We start from the raw sequence: 25534 nt of genomic DNA, 5'->3' as shown, positions 1-25534 counted from the left end.
TTCTAGGATTAGGAAACTACCCCCGTCATCAACGAGAGCCCAGTGGAGAGAGTGGACAGCTTCCGATACCTCGGTGTTCACATCACGCAGGACCTGTCATGGTCCTGTCATATCAACACCGTGGTGAAAAAGGCCCGACAGTGTCTCTACCACCTTAGACGCTTGAGAGACTTCCGACTGCCCTCCAAGGTGCTCAGGAACTTTTACTCCTGCACCATAGAGAGCATCCTGACAGGAAACATCTCAACCTGGTTCGGGAACAGCACCATGCAGGACAGACGAGTTCTACAGAGGGTAGTGCGATCAGCTGAGCGCATCATCCGCACCGAGCTCCCTGACCTGCACTAAATCTACAGCAGGCGGTGCTAAACCAAGGCCAGGAAGATCGTGAAGGAGCTCAGCCATCCCAACAATGGACTGTTCTCTCTGTTAAGGTTAGGAAAGCGATTTCGCTCCCTGAAGGCCAACACAGAAAGACTAAGGAGGAGCGTCTTCCCGCAGGCAATATGGTCTCTTAATCACACCACCACACAGTACTGACCCACACATATGGTTTTTACACACACAATGGACATTCTGGACATTCGTTTACACTAGTGGCCACTGCACAACTACACTTCGTGGTCATCAAATCACTCTATCACAAGTCATTTTAAATAAATCACTTTTAAGCATATTTGCACTGCACAAGACACTTTAAATATGTGGATTGCACAACCCTGGACATTACCATTCTTTTATTACCATTTATTCTAACTTCATTCCACACAAAATTACATAAATATATACCTACTCGTACAGCTACTCTTATTGTTCTATATTTCTTCATATAGTCTTGATATATTTTCCAAATTGTGTATTTTTGTTGTACAGTTATTTTATTTTTAACTTTAATTTTTATATTTTATTTTATTCCTTACTAGTTAAATTTACCCTTTATTTTAATTTTCATATTTATTTTCTATTCCTAGTCTTTTATTTTTAGGTCATGAGTAGTTGTCTAAGCATTTCACTGCATATCGAAGAAATAAACACCACCCACCTGGTGTCAGTGGCTACTGATGGGGCACCAAGTATGACAGGAGAATGCTGCTGACATTGACCTTACCTGAGCTGGAACAGCCAGAGTGGCTGGAAAAGCTACAGTCGTGGCCCAAAGTTTTGAGAATGACACACATATTAGTTTTCACAAAGTTTGCTGCTAAACTGCTTTTAGATCTTTGTTTCAGTTGTTTCTGTGATGTACTGAAATATAATTACAAGCACTTCATACGGAAATGTATGAATCTGTACATGGTCTGTGGTGCTGTAAAAGCAAAGTTCGATTTATTATTTTTGAAATTTTAATAAACCCCAATCCCCGTTGTATCATGGCTTCATCCTCACTGTTATTAATTTTTTTTTAAGTAGCAAGCTCCGCATTTAAAATGTTCAATATGACCAATTGCAAACCGCACATGATCTGTCACAAAAAGGTATACAATTTTTGTTTAAGCCTAAATGTAAATGTAAGCATATCTTTTACGAGCCCTGTGTCATTCAGTGTTACCAAAATGTCTTTCCTTCATGGATGTTTTTGCCTGAAGACCATTTCCTCAGAAGTCCTAAACAGTTAAGACACCTCCCAAGCTCTCCAAAGTATTGTGAAGAAAGGCGTGATTTCACAGGTTTCATAATAATGTTTTTTTTTTTGTTTTTGTTTTTTACTTTCATGCAGAGAACATGGATTACATGTTACATTGTGCGGTATAGAGAGCCGCACCACGAGATGTTATAATGTGTATAAGAGCCAAACAAAGGGCTTCAGAGAGGGTGAATGAAACAGGAGTTAGGAAGAATGCTTATGATACGCACGGGAAGAATTTTTCGTTCAGAGATAGCGTGGGATTATTAATTGATGAACAAAAAGGAAACAAAAGAAAACTGAAAACACAAAATAAACAGAGCTCCGCCATCTACGAGAGAACGGACAGAACTAAAAATAAAACTTAAGTTTCTCTCGGTGCATTCGCTCTTACCGGGGATTTATTTGTACACTTTAACCTGAGAGCGCCCTTTAAACTGAGGCGTGTCGCTCTTTCTCACTTTAACTCTCTCGCCGGCGTCTTAGGGAGGCAGAGGCTGCGCGCTTTGTCCTTATCTTTCTTTCTCTCTTTTTCTTTTCTTTCTTTCTTTCTCTTTGTTTTTGACCCTGATAACTTACCGGTGCTACCTATATGACCACAAGAAGTGCGAAGGTGTCAGGACCTATAAATAAACACACTGCCAGGTGTGGGGCGTTCAGGCTGATTGCTTTACGGCAGCGTTGCCTGGCAACCGCGTATCTACCTGGCCGCGCCTCTGCCTGTTCAAAACTCCATGGGGTAGCGGCCTATGTATCTGCCCATTCTGAACAGTGCAGAGTATTTATGCACGGTTCTGCCCCTCGTGAGACCCGCGTCGTTTCATTGCAAACATTTAACAGAAATATAAACATTATTTGTAATCATTTTAGGGGAAAATAATCTATTCTGTACTGTAGGAAATCCAACAACTCTTTCCAAAAATCGTTAGAAAAAAAATCATGACCTTAAAATGCGAGAAAAAAAAAATGAATATATCAAAAATATATATATCTAAACGCTTACTTATGTTTGAGGACCTCGCAGTGAGGAGCTGGGCATGGTGTTGGTTTTGGACGTGGTGGAGAACAGGGGACGTCCTTGGGTACTTGCTGACAGTGTGGTTTCTTTACATCATCCTCTATCCACTCATATGCAGTCTTATCACAGCAGTTTTCACTCTCAATTTTACCATTCTTACGCAAACATGAGCCACCCCCACAAACGCCTGAAAGTACAAAAGGAACCTAAAGTTATATAGAGCATGATCTGTACAGTCAAAAATGTTTTTTTAGAAATAATTATCTGTATACCATAATACAATGTAATTAACTCATTCAATTAATTATTGTACCACAGTAAGTACAATGATAGCATAATACGTAGTATGATTATGGCCACTGTGATGACCATAGTACCTGAAAATACACATTAATAACTATAACCGTACTGGATAATTAAAACCTATCAAATTTGCAAAATGTGGTTATTGTAGCTAGTGCTACAATACTTGGAAAAAGAAATATATTTTTATTAAAACAAAGCAAGTCAAAAAGCTCGACACCTACCACACTGTCCCTTTGTGTTATGTAAGAAGTGCTCCATTGCCAGATTGATCTTCAGTGTGTTCCATATACTGAGAAAGATATATGAGCGAATCTCATCAATGTAAATATAAACCTTTACACCTTTAGTCTCAAACCTAAGTCCATCCGCTTGATATGGTGGCTGTATTGTTACTTGATTCAAAGTAACCTGGAAAACATAACAGATCAGATTAACATGCGCCAAACATCTATGTATCTGCCACAAAATGCACAGCACCATAAGACAAAATGTACAAACAACCTAATATTCACCACAACATTATACAACTATTGGACATTCATATAGACTTACTGTTACTGTGGAACCTTGAATAACTTGAAGGGTGGCTGTGTTGTTTTTGTACTTTAGAATGATGCCCTTGACACAAGATGCAAATGGTTCACAGTAATAATTGTCAACACTGATTTTAAAATTGTGACGTGAAGTATTTTCTTCCACTAGGGTATATGTACAGTTTTCTAGGAAATTAAATTCAGTTCCTTCGAAGGTAGTATAATGTGGGTCTCCATAGACATCACACTGACCTGGGGGAAATATTGGGAGAATTCTTAGCATAATAACAGTTCACAAAACAGAGACAGAATATTAGCACAAAGTACAGATCGACCTTCATTGGTTAATACTATTAGTCTGTTTACAGATTTACTTTACAGATTCATTGTCTCTTGTGGTTCTTAACAAGGAGAAAATAGATGAATGTTTGACTAAATAGATTAAATAAAAAATATTATAAGGTTTCTTTTTACATTATAATGGTTAATATATATATATATATATATATAATGTAAAAATACAACAGGTTGGAATGTCTTAAAACCAACACTTTCCAGAAAAATAATATATAATGGTTTTTTAATAGTATTGTAAAACTGTAGAGAGGGCCAAATGCACTCACAGTCACACGCCCAGATGTCACAACAGCCTTCTTTGTCTTTTATTAGCTTGTGAGTGTTCCTGGGGCACACTGGTTGACTTGAAGCTTCACATTTCACAGGTGTACTATGAATAACACCCTCTTCGCAAGTAGAATTGAAGCAGTTCTCTGTCCATTGATCACCATGTTGCCATAATTTGTTTTTTTGTAGATCTTTGCATTCTGGAGTATAGGGGGTTGATGGTGTAATTGATGTAGTTGCAGATTCGTGAAGGGAATATTAAGGAGAAACAGAAAAGGAATGTGATTTCGTAAAAGATGAAAGTAAAAAATCTCCATAAAACCCCTTAAACAACATTAGAAGTACATACCTTTAGTTGCCACTGTTGTGTTAACCACTTGAGGATGTGGACTGGGGGTTGGCCCAGTTATTATGGAAAAATTGGTAGTTATGGGTGTTGTGGTTTTAGGAGTTTTAGTTATGGTTGTAGTAGTGATTTCAGTAGTTGTGGTTCCTGGAGTTGTAGTAGTGACTTCTGTGGTTGTGGTTTCTGAAGTTGTAGTAGTGATTTCTGTGGTTGTGGTTTCCATAGTTGTAGTTGTGGTTTCTGGAGTTGTAGGAGTGATTTCTGTGGTTGTGGTATCTATAGCTGTAGTTGTGGTTTCTGGAGTTGTAGTAGTGATTTTTGTGGTTGTGGTTTCTGGAGTTGTAGTAGTGATTTCTGTGGTTGTGGTTTCCGGAGTTGTAGTTGTGGTTTCTGGAGTTGTAGTAGTGATTTCTGTGGTTGTGGTATCTATAGCTGTAGTTGTGGTTTCTGGAGTTGTAGTAGTGATTTCTGTGGTTGTGGTTTCTGGAGTTGTAGTAGTGATTTCTGTGGTTGTGGTCTCTGGAGTTGTAGTAGTGATTTCTGTGGTTGTGGTTTCCAGAGTTGTAGTTGTGGTTTCTGGAGTTGTAGTAGTGATTTCTGTGGTTGTGGTTTCTGGAGTTGTAGTAGTGATTTCTGTGGTTGTGGTTTCTGGAGTTGTAGTAGTGATTTCTGTGGTTGTGGTTTCCAGAGTTGTAGTTGTGGTTTCTGGAGTTGTAGTAGTGATTTCTGTGGTTGTGGTATCTATAGCTGTAGTTGTGGTTTCTGGAGTTGTAGTAGTGATTTCTGTGGTTGTGGTTTCTGGAGTTGTAGTAGTGATTTCTGTGGTTGTGGTTCCCGGAGTTGTAGTTGTGGTTTCTAGAGTTGTAGTAGTGATTTCTGTGGTTGTGGTATCTATAGCTGTAGTTGTGGTTTCTGGAGTTGTAGTAGTGATTTCTGTGGTTGTGGTTTCTGGAGTTGTAGTAGTGATTTCTGTGGTTGTGGTTTCCGGAGTTGTAGTTGTGGTTTCTGGAGTTGTAGTAGTGATTTCCGTGGTTGTGGTTTCCATAGTTGTAGTTGTGGTTTCTGAAGTTGTAGTAGTGATTTCTGTGGTTGTGGTATCTATAGCTGTAGTTGTGGTTTCTGGAGTTGTAGTAGTGATTTCTGTGGTTGTGGTTCCTGGAGTTGTAGTAGTGATTTCTGTGGTTGTGGTATCTATAGCTGTAGTTGTGGTAGTGATTTCTGTGGTTGTGGTTTCCGGAGTTGTAGTTGTGGTTTCTGGAGTTGTAGTAGTGATTTCCGTGGTTGTGGTTTCCATAGTTGTAGTTGTGGTTTCTGGAGTTGTAGTAGTGATTTCTGTGGTTGTGGTTCCTGGAGTTGTAGTAGTGATTTCTGTGGTTGTGGTATCTATAGCTGTAGTTGTGGTTTCTGGAGTTGTAGTAGTGATTTCTGTGGTTGTGGTTTCTGGAGTTGTAGTAGTGATTTCTGTGGTTGTGGTATCTATAGCTGTAGTTGTGGTTTCTGGAGTTGTAGTAGTGATTTCTGTGGTTGTGGTTTCTGGAGTTGTAGTAGTGATTTCTGTGGTTGTGGTTTCCGGAGTTGTAGTTGTGGTTTCTGGAGTTGTAGTAGTGATTTCCGTGGTTGTGGTTTCCATAGTTGTAGTTGTGGTTTCTGAAGTTGTAGTAGTGATTTCTGTGGTTGTGGTATCTATAGCTGTAGTTGTGGTTTCTGGAGTTGTAGTAGTGATTTCTGTGGTTGTGGTTCCTGGAGTTGTAGTAGTGATTTCTGTGGTTGTGGTATCTATAGCTGTAGTTGTGGTAGTGATTTCTGTGGTTGTGGTTTCCGGAGTTGTAGTTGTGGTTTTTGGAGTTGTAGTAGTGATTTCCGTGGTTGTGGTTTCCATAGTTGTAGTTGTGGTTTCTGGAGTTGTAGTAGTGATTTCTGTGGTTGTGGTTCCTGGAGTTGTAGTAGTGATTTCTGTGGTTGTGGTATCTATAGCTGTAGTTGTGGTAGTGATTTCTGTGGTTGTGGTTTCCGGAGTTGTAGTTGTGGTTTCTGGAGTTGTAGTAGTGATTTCCGTGGTTGTGGTTTCCATAGTTGTAGTTGTGGTTTCTGAAGTTGTAGTAGTGATTTCTGTGGTTGTGGTATCTATAGCTGTAGTTGTGGTTTCTGGAGTTGTAGTAGTGATTTCTGTGGTTGTGGTTTCTGGAGTTGTAGTAGTGATTTCTGTGGTTGTGGTTTCCGGAGTTGTAGTTGTGGTTTCTGGAGTTGTAGTAGTGATTTCTGTGGTTGTGGTATCTATAGCTGTAGTTGTGGTGTCTGAAGTTGTAGTAGTGATTTCTGTGGTTGTGGTATCTATAGCTGTAGTTGTGGTTTCTGGAGTTGTAGTAGTGATTTCTGTGGTTGTGGTTCCTGAAGTTGTAGTAGTGATTTCTGTGGTTGTGGTATCTATAGCTGTAGTTGTGGTTTCTGGAGTTGTAGTGGTGATTTCTGTGGTTGTGGTTTCTGGAGTTGTAGTAGTGATTTCTGTGGTTGTGGTTTCTGGAGTTGTAGTGGTGGTTTCTGGAGTTGTAGTAGTAATTACTGTGGTTGTGGTATCTATAGCTGTAGTTGTGGTTTCTGGAGTTGTAGTAGTGATTTCTGTGGTTGTGGTTTCTGGAGTTGTAGTAGTGATTTCTGTGGTTGTGGTTTTCATAGTTGTAGTTGTGGGTTCTGGAGTTGTTGTACTTATGATTTCATCAACTGGAGGGCAAGTCTGCACACACTTTTTTATGTCCTCATTATAATATGGCATCTCAGCAGGGCATCGTGGGTAACAACCTTTGTTAGAATTGTGTAATTACTTATTACTATATAAACATCAAATCACTAATAGACACTTTTTATTATTTAGCATTTCCCCACCAACCAAACCAGTATCCAAAACTCAATTAATACATTTATCCATTACATGCCAAAAACCAGAACTACTACATAAATTGTTCATTTTTAACTGAAAAGATGAAAAGGGGAAAAATTTAAACCTTCAAGCCTTCCAGAGAATATGTTTTTCCCACAAGTCTTATATTGATGAGGACATGCTTCATAATGCCAGCTGCACTCGCCTACTTCATTGTAGAAGTCACAATAGACCGCTGTTAAAGAAAAAGGACACACAAAGAATTTTTTTCACATCCACTTTACCACATCCACAAAAGAAAACTATAACAAAAAAAACCCCATATCCTTAGACTGTACATTTGGAATCTTTTTTTTTTTTTATATATAATTCCATGATAAAGATAATTGATTTGATAATACGTCCTGCTAATATCCTGAATGGCAACCATGCTAGTTCTTTTTTCACCTGTTCTTTCTTTCTCTACCCATCCCGAGGCATCTGGAGGTTTTGCCAGCTCCAGTAGGCAGAGGCCAATCCTGAGAGCATCTTGAGGCATCCAGAGAAAGACTGCCTCCATTCTCCTTTATGATGGTTTGGATCTACATATGCTGCTCCTGAGCTCCAGACCCCTCTCTGTCATCTGCACCTGCTGACTTATCCCTGTGCTGAACTGGACTCCATGATAACTTGGACAACTGCTGTTGAACTTTCAGCAGCCTAACACACATGATGTCATTATATAATTCCTGCTATCCGTTATCAACCAAATGAGGATGGGTTTTCTTTGGCTTGCTCATCAAATCTCCCTCTCTCTCTCTTACTCGCCCAAATCATCAAATTACGATTATGACAAGTAAAAAAAAATTTTTTTACCCTTTTGCACCCAAGCATGTAGGTGAAGCCACAAAGTCTAATAAAAAAAACACAGCCTTTTCTTTAAATTAAGAATAAAATGACAAAAAATTGGGTAAAGATTTTTGCTTTTATAATCATTAAAACTGTCAGTTGTTTTGAAAAACTTCCGTATTAAACTGAATCCTTTGTTTTCATCGCATCGTTTGTGCATATGTATCAAACGTTCGGTTCTCTTCTTTTTGAAATAAGTCAAAAGCTGTGCTTGAACTGTTCTCTTGGCCATTGAAAAAATGCAAAAAATTACCCAAACTTGGTCGAGCTTGTGAGTAGCGCATTACTATATTAAATTTTAATTGGCTAATCGCCATTATTAGTTTGAAAATTATCAAACTTAGAAAGTTTTAATATTTTTTTCAAAAGGGGGGACCCACATCCCTTAAACCGAACGCTGCATATACTGTTTACTAAAACACTGTGAACATGTGTGTGCACATAAAACTTTTTATTGTGTGTGTGTGTGTGTGTGTGTCTATATGTGTGAGAGAGAGACAAAGTCATCCTACACAGTAGCCCCTTTCCTTCTCCTTTTCTCAGAAATGCTTCTCGGAGTTCAAGCATCAAACATATCTAAACATCTTCTGACGAGACTGTGTGAGTCAGGGTGGATCTGCTGCAAAGCAACAGACAAACAATAAGCAGAAGAGACTTGCTTGGGCCAAAAAAAAAAAAAAATAGGGGAGTGAATGGATTGTTCCTGAATGTGTGGTTTCCATTGTGAGGAGGTGTGATGGTATGGGGATCTCCTTAGTCAAAGAATGGTAATTTCGTCAAAAATTAGATCACACCACTGTTTGTTTTCCAACAGGACAATGACCCCAAACACACCTCTAGTTTATGTAAGAGCTATTTCTCCCCCAAAAAATGAGATTGAAGGAATACTGGATCAAATGACATGGCCTCCACAATCACCAGATCGAAATCCAATTTAAATGGTTTGGGATAAGTTGGACCAGAAAGTAAAGGAAAAGGAGTCAACAAATACTCAACACCTCTGAGAACTTCAAGATTGTTGAAAAACCATTCCAGGTCACTACCTCATGAAGCTGACTGAGATTAAAAATATGCAGTGTAAAACGTCTTTACTAATAATGTACAATGTTGGGGTAAAAACAAACCAAAACATTAAATAAGTTAACTTATGACTGGTATAAAGGTGCATCTCAGTAAAATAGAAAATCCTCAAAAAGCTAATTTATTTCAGTAATTCAATTCAAAAAGTGTAACTCATACTGTAGCTTCATTAAACACAGACTGATCAATTTTAAATGGTTATTTTTTAAAATTATTTTAATGATCATGGCTTACAGCTAATGAAAACTCAAAGTTCACTATCTCAGAAAAGTAGAATATTGTAGACTCATGGTATTACACTCTAATCAGCTAATTAACTTTTAAACTTATAAACACCTACAAAGGTGTCTTGAGCCTTCAAATGGTCTCTCAGTCTGGTTCAGTTGGCCACACAATCAAGGGGATGACTGCTGACCTGGGCCAAAGTCATCTTTACAGATAAAAGTATATTTTTCATTTTATTTGGAAATCAAGGCCCCAGAGAGGAGACGTACAGAATCGAAGTTGCTTGGGGTCCATTGTAAAGTTTGCACCATCAGTGGTGGTTTGGGGAGCTACTGTATTTTATCTGCTGGTGTTGGTCCACACACCTGTGTTTTTTTTTTTTTTTTCAGGGCAGCCATCTACAAGACAGGTTTAAAGCACTTCATCCTTCCTTCTACGGGTTAGCTTAATGAAGATGCTGATTTCATTTTCCAGCAGAACTTGACACCTGCCCACACTGCCAAAAGTACTAATACCTGGTTTAAGAACCATGTGATTCCTGTGCTTGATTGGCCAGCAAACTCGCCTGTCCTAAACTCTATAGAGAATCTATGGAGTATTGTCAAGAGTAAGATGTGAGACACCAGACCCAACAATGGAGATCTGACGGCTGTTATCAGAGCAACCTGGGCTTCCATAACACCTCAGGAGTACAGAGACCATGCCATGTCACAGTAATTTATGCAAAGGGAGCCCCAACCAAGTATTGATTGCTATATACAGTATATTCATACTTTTCAGTAGTCAAAAATTTCTGTAAAAAATTTTCATATATTTATTTATTTATTTATTGGTCTTAAGTAATAATAACATTTTCTGAGATACTAAATTTCGGGTTTCTATTAGCTGTAAGCCATAATCATCAAAATATCAAAAGAAATACATCAGTCTATGTGTAATGAATCCATATAACAAATTTGTTTCACATTTTGAATTGAATTACTGAAATAAATCAACTTTGTAATGATATTCTAATTAATTGAGATGCGATATATATATTGAATTTTCTCAATGTTGCAAGATACTGTACATACGGCAAAGGTCTGGGGTTCTCCATTTAATACAGATATTTTGAGTTGCGCAGGAATCAGCATATGCTGCCACTGCTGTGCAGAATCCCAGGAACTTGCCCTCAAAATCACATGAGCATGACTCCAGAATACAGGCTTGGTAGTAAGGTTCTGGATCAACCTGGAAGTCATCAGAAAGCCATGCTTTATACAAGGAATTGTTGGGGTTTTTTATTACAGTTTGCTAGAGTGTTTTATACTTTTCATTAAAAATCTGATCATGCAACATCCAGTAATGTTTGTACAAGGGCAAAAACGACTCATAATTCATTAAAAACTGTTTAAATAGCATTACTGGTAAATTACCTTTAGGTGGCAGTCTTTAAATGTGTCACTGTGTAGGATCATGCAGCGTTTCTGTGCCCAGGCATAGCAGTATGAATGGTGTTCACAAGGAAATAATTCTTTAGTCACATCTGAACAGGGAGGCACGGCTGTCTTCCAACTGTTCCCAAACTCCAGTGAACTGGACACTACAGTGGAACTGCTCGTCATCAAGTCATTTATTAATTCTCCATTAAAGTCACCACACAGTCCTGTCACGTTGCCCTGTCAGTCACACACATAGGAAACATGAATAATGGGAATTCGGGAGACACAGACACATTAGATTTCGATTCACAATTATGAAATTAACATTCATAAAAAAACCAATAGCATTAGAGTCATACTCCTGTTACATCTATAACCCCAGACCATTTGAATAAACCTGTTATATAGGTGTTCAGATGAAAAAAAAAAAAACCTCTTAGATTCAGGTTAGTTTTATTATTAACCAGTGCTGCCTAAAACATGTTCACATGGTAAAGTAATAAAAAGTGCCTTACAATCCAACTGGTCTGCAACTCAATTTTGACTCTGGTTTGCTTGTCCCAAATCACATTGAGACCCAGGCTATTCGCAGAGATAATGATATACAGACCCACGGTGTGGATAGAGTACAGTTGCTGAGCATAGATTATGCCATTAGATATTGTCGTTACTTTCATATCACGCAGAATTAGAGTCACTTCTTCATTGTGGTTTTCATCCTGTTCAAAGTCAAAAAATTGTGTTATAAAAAAAACACAATCTATGGACATATCCTTAGATATAAATTATTGTAGGAGCTTTTTAAATCTTATATAAAATGCAGTTTTAAACCCATGCCTAGTCACAGTTACACCTTTGTTTTCCTCAAGCAATTGTTAAATGTATTTTAAGGGGTTTTCCCACATTCTCAAATTTGATTGTGAACAAGTACGATCCTAAGGCTGTGGAAAATCACCAGGGGTTGTCAGAAATTTGTTAAAATTTGGTACAGTGCATTGTAGTGGGGATGAGATTGTAGCAGTAAATGAGATTGTGTGCATGAAAATATACTCAATTATTGAGAAAGAAGGACATCCTTTTTTACTTATATGTTTTTATTGGACTACACGATTGAAGGAGGATGTACTTTCTGTTTTCCTATGACTCTGTCAGCTAATTTCTTATCTCAATGATAGCAATGAATTTGGCCCCTATAACACTCAACCCTTACTAAGCTAGCATCTGTCCTCTTCACATGTACAGTAGTATTTACAGTGTTTTTTGGATAAGTTTTTTTATTAAGCATTTTTTGTTTATGACTGCACAAGTGGTAATAATTTTAACATATGGTACATTTAACAAATAATGAACACGTCATAATGCAATCTCAGTAAGAGCAGAACTTAATCTTAAACATATTCCTTTGCACATGGCAGTCAGTTTAGGACAATAACCATTTTAGGAAAATACAATGCATCATTGTAGGGTTGGATATCACATTAAAATCTTAATGCCTCTAAGCAAATAAAATAACCAAATTTAAACAATAACAGAATTGAACCCTAAATAAGAACTAATTTGGCACAAAGCTGATATTAGGGTTCTGTATAAACATATTCATAAAATGCATGCTCAGAATCATAAACAGTGGTATAATTTACTTTAAGATTCACTGAGATGGCACGGGAACAGGTTAGAGCTTCATCACAGCAAGGCACACTCTCCGCTTTAATAGAAAACAGCTTTGAGCTTTGAGCATCCTAACACACACAAATAAATGAATAAGTGAAGTTTATGTAATACATACTAATTTTACCTTAACCTTTTCATTTGTCATAATATTCATGGAACATTACTTACCTCAACCAGAGTGTACTGACAGTGGCCATTAAAACGATACCTTTTGGAATCAAAGGTCTTATATTGTCCATTGCCAAAGACTTCACACACTCCTGGACATGGATCACCTTTACAGCTCCATTGGCCCCCTTCGCACGTGCTGCAAAAACAATTACATGTTCATGCACCATGTATTAAACATAAATGCATGTTTATACATATTTATAAGTATGAGTGCTGAGCAGTATAAATATGAGCTGCCATTAATTCTGCATAAAAAAAGCGATTGCTTTTCTATTGTGATGTCAATTGTGTCATGTTGCCATGTGGGTCAATTAATCTGGTCAGAGTCTGTTTGCTGATTCCTGACTTAAAGCCTGACTGGGGTAATCTATGAAAAAAAAAACACCTTAAACATTTTATAGCAATGTAATTAGCAAAAATCAATCACACTGGCCAAAAGTACTAAGACAACATATTGAATGTATTTGTTCTTGCTGATTTTACAAATTAGTTCTAGCCTATCTAGCTAAAGAGTTGTTTTAGTTAAAACTAGTGTAAAGACAATGGTGTCAATAGTTTTCACTTTTGGAGTGATATTCATACCTACACTTAGTAGTAAACTGTTGGATAATGGTGAAGAAGGCAGTAGCAGTCAAGAAATGTACTAATACTTGAAAATAAAAAATAATAGAAAAGTCAAAGCCACTAGGTACCCAGGTTAGAAAAAAGATTAAAGAAAAAGAGGGGAAATGGGCAAAAGATTAGCAACTGTTATCTCTTTATGAATATGTTATTATGTATATACTATATATACAGGCATGTGTAAAAATTAGTGCCTCTTTTATTCATATGTATTTTGTTAAATATAAAAATCATCTGATATTAGCAAGTGTTAGTATAAGGCACACACATCTTTAGACAAACAACATAAAACTTTTTCACCATGCCATCATTTATGAAGCCAAAAAGTAAAAAAAAATCATGCAGTACCCCTAAGTACCCCTTATTGCTTCAACAGGATTTGAGATTTAAGTTAGTTTAAATTAAGTTAAGCCTTTATTTGTCACATATACAGTACATTACTGCACAGTGAAATTCCCAGTGAAATATCCCAGCGTGAAATATCCCAGCTGAAGTCAAAGTGTAGAGTCAGCCAGGATTCTGCACCTGTGGAGCAGACTGGGTTAAGGACCTTAATTAAGGCCCAACAATGGCAACCTGAGGGAGCTGGGAATTGAAGCACCGAGCTTCGAATCAGTAACTCAGTGCCTTAACCCTCTGAGTTACCATTGGTCCATTTAAGTTGGTAAGTTACAGGGAAATGCTGCTACTAAACAAGTGCACTTTATGTTGTCTTTTCGTCTTTTTTAGTTTTTAGCTAGTTATGTTAATTCACAGTGTTGATTTGTTGTCTCAGATAGTTAGCTAATTAGGAGTCTTAGATAGTTTTGTTAATTGATGTTTTTAATTTATGTTGTATGTCACCCTGGTCCAGGAGGAACATTGTTTTGTTTTATGGTGTACCAAACTGTAAATTGTTGAAATGACAAAAAAAGCCTACTTGACTTGACTTGTTTTGCTAATTATTAGTCTTAGATTATCTGCTAATCAGCATGTGTGTACACCTCTATAATAGCACAAGTTTTGGCAGTCTGTTCATAAGAGAACGCCCAAAAATGTCAATGAACTGAAGTAACATTGTAAAGAAGAATAGGCCAGAAATTTCTCCACAATAATGTAATAGACTAATAAAGTTGCTGTTGCTGATAACGATGACTGTACAAGCTACTGCATATGTGAGGCACTTAGAATGTCCCACCATATACTGTATGTGACAAATAAAGGCAAAACTTAACTTGAACTAACTTAAATCCTGTTGAAGCAGTAAGGCGGTACTTAGTATTGCCCCATTATTATTATTATTTTGGCTTAATTTTTGTTAAATAAATAATGGCATTGTAAAAAAATAAAAAAGTCCCTGTTTGTTTGAGGTTGTATTTGCCTGGAACTAAGACCTGTGATGATCAGATGATTTTTATTACTGTATGTTTTCACACAATAAAACACATACAATTAAAATATATTTTAGGCAGCATGTAAATTAACTTTTACACATGCACACACACACACACACACACACACACACACACACATACACACACACACAAGATTGTATATAAAACATTTTGTGTATCATAAGACATTTTATTCACCATAATTTACAGTTTGACTCCACAGTCTGCCCAGATGCATAAACCCTCTCACTGAATTTACATGTGCACTTCTCCTTGGTCACACAGTGGCCATTATGGTCGGCATACTGGCCCTCTGGACAGTAACATCCACTGATGCAGTTAATAGGCTGTAGGCAAATGAGAGACAAAAAAAATCTATTTAATTTTTAAACTATAATTATATACCTCTCAGTCATGATGTAAAATGCATGCTACAAACAGACAGACAAAAAGAATTATACAGAAAGATAGATCAAATTCCAATTCTATGTTTCTTGTTTATTGATTATTTTATACAATCTACTGTAGAGCAACAATGGATAATTCTAAACTATGAAGTAACACATACAGTATAGCATTAAGTAATTAAGTAACAAGAACAACAGCAGTCAGTTGATATTTTAAGACATGGAGGTCAGCTATTCTGGAATAGTTCTTGCAAGAACAGTATTGTCAAATGCATTTGTAAAACACGTCAAACACCATTATAAAGCTTCATGACTCTCATGATGACCTTTCCAGGAAAGCAAGACCAAAACTTACCTCTGTTGCATAGGAGAAGTTTAGAGTTACCAGCCTCAGAAATCATAAATTAACAAACAGCACCTCAGATTAGAGTGGTTATGAAGGCTTTATAGAAAATAAGTAGCAGACACATCTAAATATCAACTGTTCAAAAGAGGTTATTGCATATTTTTCATGCCTTTAGGACTCAGGAAATCAGCATGGAATTAGAAGGTTTGCCCAAACTTTTTACTGGTACTGTATTATTAGGGATGTGGTTTCAGAGACCAGTAAAAATTTTTACAAACCTGTGAGGCCCCATCAGACACTGGAATCATCACTTGCTTGCTCAGGCTTTCACATGTCCTTTGTGCTGTGTCTACTTGTGTTTGTGCACAATGGACACATATTTGTCCATGTGGACAATCTAAAGAAGTAAGAAGAACATGAAAGGCTTTAGATTTGTGACAGATTATTGAATATACTGTTTAAGCATATGTCCATTTATAGTTCACTGATTTAACTGGATCACCTGTAACCCTGCCCATTCATGCATTTATCTAGTTAATGATTTAGTTCTAAGATCATGCAGATACAGATCAGGAGCTTGACCAAACGTGGACATTTGATCATAGAAAAATATGTTGTTGTTTTTTTCAATTGGTAACTGTCTAGTTTCTGTGAAACTGTTCCCAGTGTATTCCTGTGCTTAGATACTGTAAGATAAAACCAGTGGGGGATTCTGTTTTTTTTTGCTGCAGTGTTTACCTGTTTTCTATTCTGAGATGTTTTTATGGTCCACCATGAACCTTCCAGTGTGGGTGTCTATGCGTTATAGGTCAAAGGTTTATAGCATGAGGAGTGTTCAAGTCAAATCAGGACTTGTAATGAAATGTCTTGTAAATGAAGGCATAGAACCAATTGACATTTATGGAAAACATCATGCAGAGTATTGTGATTAGATTTTTAGCTGCAGTAAAACCTTTGAATGGAACAAACATTTTAAAGAAGGCCATGAGTCTGTGAATGGCGATCCTATCGCCAACTTGCAGCAGAGAACTATCTGTCTGTGGGAACTGTACACATAATCATTCATGACCACTTGCACATTATACAAACTTAACTGGGAATTATTGCCATATTCCTCTTTACAGTATTGACCCAGCTGCAAGCCATTTCCACATGTTTGAGCCATTAAATAAATCCATGGGAAGCCAGCGTTTCAGAAGGGAAAAAGTCAAACTGACAAAAACAAAGTCCTGGGATAAGTGCATTAGTATAGCAGGGGATTATATAGATAAATAAAGGTAGCTTTTACTCTCATAACTGTGTGCTGTTATTCTGCACAATCAAAAGTTCCTGTTTGAATTGAACACCCTGCTTTATTAAATGGTATACAGTCTTCTCAAACCAGTCTTTCCATTCTCTTATAACCCTCCTCTTTTAGAAGGCATTTTTGCTCATACAGTAGAACTAAGGCTGACAAAAAGTTCTTCTTGTTTGTTGTATTATTCTGTAGTATAAACTTTTGATTGCTTTAAGTGAAAATTCCATTAGACATCTGGCACAGCAACCAGTGCTATGATTAGTGGATCTAAGATAACATTCCTCCCACCCCACATCAAATTAATTGTTTATGTAGACATCAATTTAAGCTCTTTATGTATACTTATTGCTTATTCCATTATTGGCTAATTAACTGCATGAATGCACAGGCATTTAGGTTTTGCTATTAAAGTGGTCTGTGAGTCTATAATCTACCAATAAATAACTCCTACAGTGGAACCTTGGGTTGCGAGCATAATTAATTCTGGGAGGGGGCTCGTGTATCAAAATTAAAGCGAATTTCTCCGTAAAAAATAATGGAAACTCAAATTATTCGTTCAACAGCCCCCCAAAAATAATACATAAAAATAATTAATACAAAATATAAAGTAAAAATAAAACAATTCAACCTGCACTTTACCTTTAAAAAAGTAAAAATAAATGATTGACATATGATTTTTGTTTCTGGAAAAACTGTTTCCATTTATGCGCACAGGCGCTGTGTGTGTGTGTGTGTGTGTGTGTGTGTGTGTGTGTGTGTGTGTGTGTGAAGGCAGGAGGAGGTGTGCGTGTGTGTGTGAAGGCAGGAGGAGGTGTGCGTGTGTGTGTGAAGACAGGAGGAGGTGTGCGTGTGTGTGAAGGGGCACGGTCCAATGACTTGCGCGCACACAAAGTGGAAAGGGAAAAAATGAATCTTCAACCACTCTAATGAGACTTTGCTTTTGCTTTACACGCGCGCACACATGTGTTATAATAAACAGTACACTGTGCACAGATGTTGATTATACCAGTAAGAGCACGAGCACTAAGACCCAGCAGGGGAGATGATTACCCACAATTCCATGGCGCAAGATAGAGAAAAACCATAGGCTTAGTTGTGATCACGTGATGCTCGGCGTCAAAACAAGAAGCGCATGCGTAATACATGATACTCTGTACTTATAAACCAAGACTTGTTAATTTTTCAAGTCATAATTTATTACAAATCTTTGCTCGTCTTGCAGAATACTCGCAAACCGTGTTACTCGCAATCTGGGGTTCCACTGTACAATCATAGTCATTACAGTGTATAACTAGTTATTAATAATTAAATTTTCAATATATCAAAGAATAAGAACTTTACCACAAACATCAGAACACGTGAGATTTCCATTTTCACAGAGGCTGCAAAGCAAATACCCAGCACAGTTTACATGCATAATAATAATATTTTAATTACACGTTTCAGTTTGTTGGTTGCAAATGTTTTTGTTAATATAGGGCACCTATGTGACTATGTGATTAAACAGCAAAACATACCATTGGCGTCCATCAATAATTTTGCTCCCTGGACCTGTTATTCCACCTGGGTAGTTGCAATTGCAGAGGGCTTGAGGGCTGCACCTGAGGGGTGTGTTGAGATGGGTGCCAGAAGGGCATCCACAGCCCTCCACTGTGTCATCTGATATGACACAGGTTGGGTCATGACTAGAGAATGAACGGCATGTACGATTACATGCCTGCATAGCATAATCAAATATCAGATTCTCAGGGCAGGATTTAGCTGAAACACAGACAAAGAAAAATATAAAATCAATGGGTTGCACATTACTCTAAGGACAGAAAGTCCTGTAACATATCCATTCATTTCTAAAAAGCACTTTATCCAGGTCAGGGTAATAGATGGGCTTGGGACTAGCACTGCATCCAGTGGCTGGGAATCGAACCCAGGCATTCCGCATGGCAGGCAAGAAATCCACCACTAAGCCACCAATACCCTTTCTCCTGGACTGCAATGTGCCGTATTAAACTCTTAGACGAGCTCCCTTTGATTTTCTGTGATCTTAAAATTGTACCAAATCAAGATCAAATTCAAGAATGTTGGAAAGCCCCATGTTAAAGTTACATGTTAAACATTTAGAACAATGGCATGCAAGCAGTAACACAGGTCCAGTTATCCTGATAATTTTTTCTGTCATAACCAGCAGCCCATTCATGTTTTTGTCCCAGGTGTTGGAAATGTGGGAGTTTCCTTATAAAAGGATGTTGTCGCAGAGATGCCCTGAAGGATTTATATTTTTTTAAGTACAGTAGTATTAACATTCGTTGACGACCTTTTTTCAAATGACTACACACTAGCCACTTGGGGTGTGAATTAAAGTCACAGAAGCTCACAACACTCTTTTGATGCATATAGAGTACATTTCCCATAAGATCTGATTGGATAGATCAGTGTCTGAATTATTGGAATGACCTGTATGTATTTCATGTCGTGTTTCATTAAATTTTTTACATACATTGGTATTTGCATTGGATTTAATTGTGCACATTGTTACCTATTGTTCAGCACATTAACACTTTTTTATATGCTTTGTTAAATGGCTTATCTTATATTAGACTCACGGCAGTCCGTTTCTGCTCTCCAGTCACCAATGTAGACACCCTGGCTAGCACAGGCTTTAGCGTAGTTTCCCAGGCCAACACATGCACTCTTCCATAGGTCAGTAGCTGACTGGCAGGTTCTCTGAACACAGGTCTGTGGGATTTAAATGCATTTAGATTTAATACAAATATTCACCCATATATCAAGTAAAATTTAAAAATTAATTGTTCCTTACTTCAAAATAGAAGGCAACAGGCACATAGTCATGGCACAGGGCAAACACGCCACTCATGTTTTTCAGATGGCTGCATTTATCTATGGCATATTTCTCTGAGTAGAAGTACAATACCAAAAAAAAAATCAGTAAAAGTGAATAAATAAATAAATAAACACAAGAAGGAAATTTAAGGAAAAACATTACTACCCAATAGTATGATTTATATATTAGTATACTAGCTGTACCGTTGTCCATGTTGACGCAAAGAGGGGGAATATTTGGCGTGCAGGTCCCCACCGCCCAAGATAGAGCAAAAAGCTTAGGTAAGTTTTCCACAATACCACTGCTTGCAGTGAAGTCATCTTCTGTGTTGTGGTTGTATGATCCACAAAGACCTGTAAAAATGAAATATACATATGCACATAAATAAATTTCACAATGGTACCAACAAACTTTGGCTGTGACTGATATACACTATATTGCCAAAAGAATTTTGATGCCTAATCATGACCGCCATGTGTACTTTCCTGCTAGTACTACTATAACCATTTTTCTTTAGCCATTGGCCATATAGTGTATTTACTCTGCACAATAAATGAATGCACCTTTGGTTGGTTCATTTTTTAGAAGATACAAGTAGATTTGAACTTCAGGAGAAACTTGCACTTGCATCTTCATTTTAAAACTTGTGTGGACCATGACAAACATCGAAGACTGCCAGAAGACTGTGGCATGTTCTGAAAAGGAAAAGTTTAACTTGTATGAGACAGGCAACAAGCTACATTTACACTATAAACATAACCCTGATTACTCATGTGCCTTATTTGTGTAAAAAAAAAAAAAAAAAAAAAAAAAAACCCTGCTTTATAAAAACATGCCCATAAAAAATTAAGGGAACACTTCCGGTTTTACCCTATATATTCAGGAGTTTGAGCAGTACATGAATAATGGCAATAGTATATGGTTTAAGTCCATGCACTAAACACGCTTCAAGTTTCAAAACATCTATCAATTTGAATGTGACAAGATTATGTAAACATTAAAGCACTTTTTGTAAGTCGCTCTGGATAAGAGCGTCTGCCAAATGCCTAAATGTAAATGTAAATGTAAGATTTATTGATAATTCTATTATATAAACAGTATACCATTATTAGTAAACTTACATAGTATTTTTGCGATAAACATATTTACCTATGAATATCAAACTAAATTTCAGTTCTACTTCTAAGAAAGCCTTTTGTGTGATCTTGGCCATTTATTTTAGAATTGATTTAAGAAACTAAATCAAATGCAAATCAGATGTGCCATGTTAAAGCCTGGTAATTAGCTGATAAGGGTAATCAACTACATAGACATGTAACTATAATGGAAGTTAGTGTTTCCAATAGATTTGTAAATCCACTAAAAGTGTTTTGTCAGGTTTGATGCAAACATTTATATACAACTTAACCTAAAGATTTATGAGGACCATTCCGTCTATAAAACCAAGGACTTTTGTCCTCAATTATACCATATACTGTACCAGTCAAAAGACTGGACATCTAATTCCATGGCCTTTCTTGATTTTTTATTTCTTTATACTGTGCATTGTAAAACAATACCAAAGGCATCACAAATAGGCAATAATCTCCTTAAACAGTTAATGTTGAGATGTATCTGTGACCTAAGCTCTATCAAGCCTTATACAGTGGATTGCAAGTAAATTGGAAGTCTGCAAGTGTTTTGCAAGAAGAGCAAAAATTTTAAATAAATGTAAAATTTTAACAAGTGAGGTCTTGCTCTTGCGAACAGTACTTATAAGCTGTGTCTGTCAAGCATCACGTGATTATACTGTAACTGGGCCAATGGTTTTTCTCTTTCTAGCGCTGCAGGATTATGGGTAATCGCCTTCCAAAGCTTGGTCTCAGTGCACATGCCTCACTCTTATAGACAACATCTTTGCATGCGTGTACTCTTTACTAAAGCATTGTGACCACTTATGTGCGCATAAAGCATTTTTTTTTCATTTTGTGCTCCCGACAATGCAATGTCACATTTTTGCAAAATCCTTAAAGGCAGGCAAAATCAAGTTTCATTAGATAGGATCCTTGATAATGTCATCAAAAAAGAAAAAAAAATTACAGATTCCTTTAGTGTATGTGTTTGTACACGTCATGCTAAACATTAATCCCACTTCTCCTCTCTCCTTTCTTTTGTCTCCCTCATACTAGCTACGAGCCAAGTAGTAGTTTAATTTGTTTTATTTTTACTTCATATTTTGTATTAATAATTTTTATACAAATGATTTTGCATTGTGGAATGAATCATTGAAGTTTCCATTATTTCTTATGGGGAGATTAACTTTGATATATGAGTGCCTTGGATTACAAACTGTAAAGGCTCTGATCTCAGGTGCTGTTAATTGGTGATTTTAAGGCTGGTAACTTTAAATGAACAACACCAGAGGTTTGTTTTGGTCTTGCTGTTCTGGTATGGTCTTCATGAGAGCCTTAATGGATTTTTTAAATGCACTTGACAATAATAATTTTTAACAGCTGTGTCTTTTAAATAACAACTGACTATTGTTTTGGAAAAAAATCCTGTATTGGTCTTGAATCAAAATCTGTGTTCAAATATTTGACTGCTACTTATATATATATAGACACATTTACATTTGGGCATTTGGCAGACGTTCCTATCCACAGCAACTTAAAAAAAGTGCTTGTAAGAGAGAGAGAGAGAGAGAGAGAGAAAGAGTGAGAGAGAGAGAGAGAGAGAGAGAGAGAGATTTCCTGCTTTACCAACCTCTGAATATAATGACTCCATAATATCTAAATCATATTTATTTTGATTTGTAGAAAACTTACCAGTTTGTGACAAATCTGTGATAGTGATATCTTTTCCCCCATGTTGAACACTGTTTAATGAGAAGGTGTATGTATCCTAAATACATATAGAGACAAACATTTTATCACCTTGGAAATAATCATCACACTTTAAAAAATATATCTGACAACAAATCAGCACAATCTAAAAATGTAAAATATACCTCATTCAAAGTAAAACTTATTGATTCTATTTTTACACCAGAAAACTTGACAATCACATTCCAGTTTGATCCCTGTAAAAAGACAAAGAATACTGTTATATTAAGTTATATTACATAGTATCTTTTTTTTATTGTACTAGGCATTAAAAGGATTCAGGATAGCTTTGGTAAGGTCAACATGGATATTAAAATTGCCAGGAAAGTAGACAGGTCCGATAGTCTTACTGCCCACTAAACCAATGGTTTGGATTAGTGGGCAGTAAGTAACTGCATTAATGAGCTGTGAGATGTTTAAAAGTAATGAATTCAATTAATTGCAGCAATTTCATCTGTCATAAAAACACCACTGAAACAGTGCCCCTCAATGTTACCAATGGCTTCCTAAACTCTACTGAATCCAAACACCTCATTATCCTCATCCTCAGCGAACTCAGATCTGCATTTAACACTGACCAGTTACTCCATCCGTCTCATCTAGGAACATCACTCAGTCTTATGAATACTTCCCTCTGTCAACTGATAATAAATATCAGTTGATAGAATAGAGACCAATTTAATTTATTAATAGTTATTATCTATCTATCATATATATAAAATATATATTTTTCAGTCTTTATTTTCAGCTTCAGAAACATTCATTGATTTTGCAATATAATCTTTGCTGGTTTACCCTCAGAACCTCACAATTAACCTTCAGTGGTTTTCAATAAATTCTGATGCACATCCTCTCACTGTCTTGTTCCCTTGACCACATAATGCTCATTTTTTGACATCCAGTTTATGATTCTTCTCATCGCCGACAAAGCCCTCCTCAATATGGCCCCTTACTACCTCTTGGTCCTTTTCTCCTTATTCTCAAATGTCTTGTTTAAAGGAGCTTTATCCAACAACATGTTCTGAGCTTCAACAGTTTTTTCTTGTCACTATTTCTTAACTAATACTGTACAACAACTATATTTGCATAGTATTTACATTGCATTTGCACATGTAAGTAGAGAAAATTGTGTACGTTATATACAAATACCACACCAGTCTATATAAGAAACTTTTATAAACCAGGCACCAGTGGATTTTACCAAGGGCTGATTGAACATGTTAATAGATAGAAATTTTTAAAACTTACCTTTGCAGCCATATAGGTACATGTTCCGGGCACATAATATTGTTTACCATCAAAGGTAGTGACAGAGTGGCCTTCAATTATGCATGGAGGTTGACAGGTATTGGCTGAACATTCCCATTTTCCTTTGATGCAATCACTAAAAAGCATAGCCAAATGTTATGATAGGGTAAAGAAATAAAAACAGCATCTCAAGAGATGATATCCAATCAGACCATATGAGATTTTAGAAGTATGTCTTTACCAAGTTTGGCACTTTAAGCTGAGCCTGTGCCCTGGTTTATACGTTCCTCTCCCATGCACACAAGGACAGTCTTCTACCTTAACACTGTGGTGGCCTTCAGCTCGATCATTTAGGACAGAACCTGAAGGAAAGAAGCAGAGAGTGATAAACACAAACGAAAGGGAGAGAGAGAGAGAGAGAGAGAGAGAGAGGCATGGCTGCTATTACTTGGTGGTAGATCAAGCATAATGCCTGGAAAAAAAAAAACTGTACAAAAAATTGGACCCAAAAAGGCATGATAAAAGTACCTAGTTAGAGTAGACTTTTCCATTGCAGAAAATGAAAACTCCTTTGTGATTCCTCATGCATGTTGTTTTAGTCAAGACCTTTATAATTATTCTACCCTCATCACTCAGCGAAGTTTGGCCCATAATATGTTAACTACTAATACTCCTTATCTCACCAATAAATTGTCTGAATAATGGATTACATTTTTGAAAATATAACTAAGTAACTGAGTACTTAAATGGTGAACCTAACGCGTTAGATTACTCGTTAGAAAAAAGTAATCCAAGTACTCTAACGCGTTACTTTATTATTATAAATAATTATAACATGTTACTTTGTAACTCGTTACACCCAACACTGTTAATTACACTGTCAGTTGCCAATGTGGAAAAGTAGCCTGGCACAGTCATCAGTATGGGAAAGAGGGGGGTGTCATGGTGGGGCATTGGAGTGAAGGATCCAAGCACAGAGCAAGCATTTACTGTGTTATCTGTTAAAATGCCCACCTGCCACAGATAATATCATATTTGATAATAACAAACCTATGAATTTAAGTAATTGTTTCTAGGATAATTTGGCTCTCTGAAGCAGGTGTGTTTAAGATCCCTTACTACATTGTAAGGATATTCTTTTGTTTCATCAGATATCAGACCATTTTTATTATGGATGATATAGTTAGTAACAGCTTCACTTTGTCATTAGGTCTGGACAATTAAATCATGATTATTGTGTGCGTAGGGAAAAATCAATATTGTATGTGCCTAAAAAATTTAATCTGCAAACAAGGCTCATCCTTCAGAAGGTTTACCTAAACACCATGAGCTTATAACCAAAATATGTAATTTCCTTGTCTTATTATTAAACCATCATTGTATTTAACCATTGACGGTTGATGGTTATATGTTAATTACAATACTGGAAACTAGAAACACACACCATCTGAAGGAAGGCAAGTTCTGGTCGTGACATCGCTATGATGTTCAGGGTTGGAGCAGGTGGGAGGATAAGCATCACCGTCTTCATGAAATGTCCAATGCTCAGGACAGGAAGGCTCTTCTGCAGAAATTTTAACATTTATTAATTTTTTTATGTAAAATTATCTCAGAAAAAAGGAAGCCCTATAAATACATTGTGAGGCGGTAAATAAACTTGTTCCACTTACTGCATGAAGTTTGTGATCGCAGTGTTGATCGTGATGGTACTTCTGAGTCATCGCAGAAGCGCAGGAACTCCTCAAAGAAAGAGCACTTCA

General features: G+C 36.8%; 1 protein-coding gene across 1 annotated transcript; it reads right to left on the bottom strand.

Annotated features, from left to right (window-relative positions):
- Positions 1 to 2623: 2623 nt before the first annotated feature.
- On the bottom strand, positions 2624 to 23796 carry LOC128534734 (mucin-2-like). The gene is made up of 18 exons (XM_053509147.1): positions 23775 to 23796; positions 20229 to 20360; positions 19869 to 20018; positions 19642 to 19736; positions 19427 to 19559; positions 18544 to 18587; positions 14975 to 15123; positions 12780 to 12918; positions 12581 to 12679; positions 11456 to 11659; positions 10935 to 11177; positions 10593 to 10749; positions 7451 to 7561; positions 4455 to 7247; positions 4105 to 4188; positions 3501 to 3733; positions 3170 to 3356; positions 2624 to 2829 (listed from the first exon to the last, which is right to left on the bottom strand). Exons 1-18 carry the CDS (start codon positions 23794 to 23796, stop codon positions 2624 to 2626), a joined length of 5181 nt encoding a protein of 1726 aa, XP_053365122.1.
- Positions 23797 to 25534: the final 1738 nt, after the last annotated feature.

Source organism: Clarias gariepinus, chromosome 12, assembly GCF_024256425.1.
Source record: "Clarias gariepinus isolate MV-2021 ecotype Netherlands chromosome 12, CGAR_prim_01v2, whole genome shotgun sequence".
Classification (NCBI taxonomy): domain Eukaryota; kingdom Metazoa; phylum Chordata; class Actinopteri; order Siluriformes; family Clariidae; genus Clarias; species Clarias gariepinus.
Note: the sequence above shows the minus strand (reverse complement) of the source record. Positions and strands in the feature narration are given on the sequence as shown.